At 57.3% G+C, this 4,549-nt stretch overlaps 1 protein-coding gene across 1 annotated transcript; it reads right to left on the reverse strand.

Moving 5' to 3' along the window:
• Positions 1–437: 437 nt before the first annotated feature.
• On the reverse strand, positions 438–3,526 carry CYP26A1 (cytochrome P450 family 26 subfamily A member 1). The gene is made up of 7 exons (XM_074830057.1): positions 3,331–3,526; positions 2,921–3,145; positions 2,521–2,808; positions 2,247–2,396; positions 1,787–1,921; positions 1,422–1,574; positions 438–1,231 (listed from the first exon to the last, which is right to left on the reverse strand). Exons 1-7 carry the CDS (start codon positions 3,517–3,519, stop codon positions 890–892), a joined length of 1,482 nt encoding a protein of 493 aa, XP_074686158.1. The 5' UTR covers positions 3,520–3,526; the 3' UTR covers positions 438–889.
• Between the last annotated feature and the right edge of the window lie 1,023 nt (positions 3,527–4,549).

A 4,549-nucleotide genomic window follows, 5' to 3' on the forward strand; every position in this document is an offset into this window, starting at 1 on the left:
AACACAGAACAAGATCCAGTGGTCTGTTTACACAGGTCAGTAGTAATATGGGAGAGGACATTTATGGAATTTTTTTTTCCTCAATCTGTTTTCTCAAGCTACAGAGAAAGACTCACATTACACATTATTCCTCTGCTTCCCTTTAGTTTCTTATTTACTGTCAATGAATACTATGTGCTTGATAAGGAGACATGTAGCACTTGCTATCATTCCATACTGTTGTCAGTGAGCGTGTATGTTTTTGCACTGTTCTTGCCACTTAAAGGCTAAAATTTAAAACAATTTCCTATTCACAAGTGAGAACCCCATAGGAGAGTTATGAACCTAGAAATAGCAAATAGCTCATTCACAAAAGCAGATCTGACTTTACATCCAAACCCTTCAGACCCATTGGCCAAACTATTCCCTAGCATACATGCAAATCTTCATACAGAGGATCATCAAAAATAAACTTTATTATCAAACTTAAAATTCACACATTAAACATAAGATCTAGACACAAATAATACTGAAAACATTTTCAGACAATAACCATTTTAGGTAATTTGGATGAGTAGCTAGTTACCAGTTTCAAATGCCTTTAAGAATATTTCTTAATACATACACCATCATGAAATGTCTTCAAATGCTTAGCTGGCCAGCTTTCAGTAAGACTTTTAAATAGGGGAAAACTTATTTCTATAGAAATAACATTATCTAATTATGAATCAGAGACCCATAATTGTAGTGCTTGGGGAAAAAATATCATACCGTTTTGAAATATTTAGAAGACATAAATAACTATTGTACATTTACAAGTTTAAATATTTAAAGGCCTTCGTTACTATAAAAAGTTACTATGTACATATTAGACGCTATATAGAAATCCAGCTGGACAAGCATTGAGCTCTCAGATTTGGCCGCTGAAACCTATGAACTTGGTAGGCAGATTGTCCACAGGGTACACTATGGGGCCCGTTTTCATTGTAGGAGGTCCATTCAGCAGCTGCCAGTCACAGCTCCTAGCCAGCTCCACTGTAAATATTTTTAGAAGGACTTTTGCAAACTCTTTGCCCACGCAGCTCCTCAGGCCCCCACCAAAAGGAATGAAACTGAACCTAGAGGAATCCTCTGGAGATGGAGACATGAAGCGATCCGGGTTAAATTCATCCTTGTTGGTAAAGAGATCTGCCACATCATGGGTATCACAGATACTGTAAATAACATTCCAACCTTTAGGGATCTGGTAACCCTATCAAAAGAAGAGAAAGGAGACATGAAGCGCCTTGTTGTGTTAAATAAGCTAAGTGCCAGCACAGGACACGTCGGTGCACCCCACCTCCCCTCCTGGCTTCCTGCAGGTCACTCTAAGGCAGAGAGGCTACACGAACGCACTAGCACTTTGCGGGTGCTCTGAGGGGTTGAGCCCAAGCCCTGCTTACATTTAGCTCAAGGGTCTTGAGTGCAATTCGAAATCCTCCAGGAACAGGCGGGCTCAGCCTGAGAGTCTCTTTGATGACACAGCCAGTGTACTTCAGCTGCTCCAAGACCTCCATGTCCAGCTGCTTCTCTTGGTTGGGACTGCACAGTAACCCCTAGAAAGGAAGACGCTGCCGTGACATGGAGCAGGCAGCCAGGGCTCCTGGCATTGCAAAGCAGCTGCACCTCAGTGAGTGCTGTTTTCCTGACACCTCTTAAAAGTAGGGCACCACCTGAGTTGAGGGGAGCCCTGTCTGGGACACATCTCCTGGAGGTACCTTCCCAGTGCCCCCCCCTCCTGTGAAATGGCTCTGGATAAGACACACACCTTCACCTGCAGCTCTTTCCTCACTTTCTGCAGGACATCATGGTGGAGCCCTAGGAAGGCTATCAGTGATGTGGCAGCACTAGCAGTGGTTTCATGGCCCCCGAAGAGCAGTTCTGTGGCAGACTCCTTCAGTTCCTTACACAGAAGACAAAGAAGGGATAAAACAGGCTTTGGACACAGTATCTCTACCAGGCCCACTCTACCACCACAACGCTGTGCATTGCTCCCAGACTGGACTCAGGCGCCAGGATGGGGTGGGTGGTGCTTATGCTCCCTGTGGACATGGCTCCCCATCCAACAGCCTGGTCGCAGCCTCTACACCCCAGTGCACATCACAAGCTGGTTTATTTCACAGGGAGAGGGAGAACCTCCTGCTCTGTCCTTTTGGCCCCAAAGGATAAGCAAGCTGCTGACAGAGGAGCTGGGGGAAAGGGATGGATCTGACTATGGGGAACCTCACCTGCATGTTGAGCTGCTCCCCGTTGCCCTGTGTGTGCTCCATCAGCAGCTGCAGCGCATCCTTGTAGCCACCCTCAGGCTCCTTACAGGCCATCTTGGCGCGGATGTTCTCCTCGATCTTGGCATGGATAATGTTGCGTGCCCGCAAACCCTAACCAAGCAGCAGGGAGAGCAACGTGGGACTTAAGCCGTGCTGCCATCCCTTCCTCCCACCCATTCCCCGCTGCCCTAGCAGCAGGAGCACCCCTCCCCTCCCGGCCGGCCGGGAGCCCTACCCGGTAGAGCCCGCTGAAGGGCACATCGATGGGGAGGGAGAAGAGGTTGCGGATCATCTCCTCGAAGGCCTCCACCAGCTGCTGCTCGCCGTCGGGGCTGGCCTGGCGGGGCTGGAAGCCCAGCAGGATCCTCATGGCGATGCGAAACATGAGGCGCTTCACCTCGGGGTAGACCAGCAGGCAGGGCCCGGCGGCGCCCAGCCACCGCGCCAGGCAGGCGCTCACCTCCTCCTGGATGACGGGCACGTAGTGCTGCAGGGCGTCCCGGGAGAAGGCCCGCATGATCACCTGCCCGGAGGGACGAGGAGAAGGAGGAGGAGAAGGAGGAGGAAGGGGACACAGGCTCAGCCGCCGCGCCCTGGCGGCCGCACCCGCTCCCCGCCCGCCGTCGGGGCCGTACCTTTTTGCGGTGCTTGTGCTGCCCGTTGTGGAGGTTGGAGAGGCAGCCCGAGCCCAGGATGGTGCGCACCGAAGCGGGCCACTGCACGGAGACGAGCCGGTGCTCGCCCAGCAGGATGTGCCGCACGTTCTCAGCGCCCATCACCCGCACCGTGGGCCGCCCAAAGAGGTGAGTCTTGTAGATGAAGCCGTATTTTCTGCGCTTCATCTGCAGGAATTTCCGCCTCTGGACAGGGAAGGGGGAGAAATAATAAACTAAATTTTAAAAAGGAGGAGAGGAAGGGGCAGGGAGAGCAGTTCTTTCCTACCTGGGCACGGGAGCCCGGCGAAGCTGTTGCTCATCCCCCTCCCCTGCAGCCAGAGGAGGAGCCGAGGCGCTTCTCCGCTCCCCGCGGCATCGCCTCGCCTTACCTGCAGCACCATCTGCAACGTTTCCCCGAAAAAGGGGAGCCCCATGGTGCCCGGCGGCAACGGGAGCGGGCAGCTGGGGTCGCGGCCGCTCACGCAGTACAGGTCCCAGAGCTTGACGGCGGCCAGAAAGAGCAGCAGGGGCAGCAGGAAGGTGCACAGGGCGCTGGCGACCAGGGCGGAGAAGCCCATGGCTGGGGAGCGAGTCCAGCCCGGCCCCCCGGGAGCTCCGAGTGCGCGGGCCGGGCTCGCCGCGAGCCGCCTTTTATACCCTTCCCAGGTTGCTGCCCACCCTACCTTGGTCCGATAAATTAGTTCACCCAAAGTTCATCTTTAATTGCGGATTGCGGCCTGGCTCCTCCCCCCGAAATCTTTAACTGTTTGCTTTGCGCGACGCATCCTGCCCGCCGCAGACAGCCGCCGGGCGGGAAAGGTGCTGCCGGGCGCGGCGGCTCCGGGCTCGCTGAGCGAGCGGGCTGCGGGACACCGCCAACGGTTGTGGGCCGGGGGCCGGCCGCCCCCTCGGATTTATCGCCGATGCTCGTTAGAGACCAGCAGGTTGTACGGAGAAACATCCCGCTCCAGCACTGGGAGCCCGGCTGCCCGGAGACACCTACCCCCGGCGGCGCTCCCCGGCCGGTGCCGGTGCGCTCTCCTTCGCCGGCCGGGAACGGCGAGCCAGCGGCCGGAGCCGGGAGAAGCCGGGCGGGTGCTGGGGGCCGGACGGGGCGGGCGGTCCCCGGGGCCGGCGGAGCGCGGTGGCCCGCCGGGCAGAGCCGCAGCTCTGCCGCCGCATCGGCGGAGGAGCCTCCGCTGTCCTCTGATTCACCTCGAAAGGCCCGGCTTGTATTTCTGCCGGCCGCGGAGGAAGGAGCCGCGGGCAGCAGTCCGACTCAGCCTCCCGATGCAGGTTCAAGCGCGGGTCACCGAGGGAAAGGGAGGTGAGCGCGGAAAGGAAACACCCAACCCGCCGTGCCCGGCTCCTCTCTCCGGGATCCGCTGCCCGCCCCCGCCCGGGGCTCGCCGGCATCCCGGGGCCGTCGGGGCTGCCGCGGCCAGGAAGAGGCGCTCGGCACCGGCCGGGCACCCCGCCTGCAGCCGCGGCTCCCTCCAGGAGCCGGCGGGCAGGCCCCGGCGGTCGTTCTGCGGCGAGGAGCGGCGGCTCCGGCCGGGAGGAGCGGGACGGGCTGCGAGGAGGCTGCGCTCGCCGGGGCTGCCGCCG

The sequence above is a fragment of the Strix aluco genome, chromosome 7, assembly GCF_031877795.1.
Source record: "Strix aluco isolate bStrAlu1 chromosome 7, bStrAlu1.hap1, whole genome shotgun sequence".
Lineage (NCBI taxonomy): Eukaryota > Metazoa > Chordata > Aves > Strigiformes > Strigidae > Strix > Strix aluco.

Excerpts from the sequence above, each read along its gene's own strand:
- CYP26A1 (XM_074830057.1), bottom strand. The coding sequence starts at position 3,519 with ATGGGCTTCTCCGCCCTGGTCGCCAGCGCCCTGTGCACCTTCCTGCTG. Across the intron at positions 2,397-2,520 it reads CCTTCAGCGGGCTCTACCGG|GGTTTGCGGGCACGCAACAT; the intron begins GTAGGGCTCCCG and ends CTGCTTGGTTAG. Across the intron at positions 1,922-2,246 it reads GGGAGCAGCTCAACATGCAG|GAACTGAAGGAGTCTGCCAC; the intron begins GTGAGGTTCCCC and ends CTTCTGTGTAAG.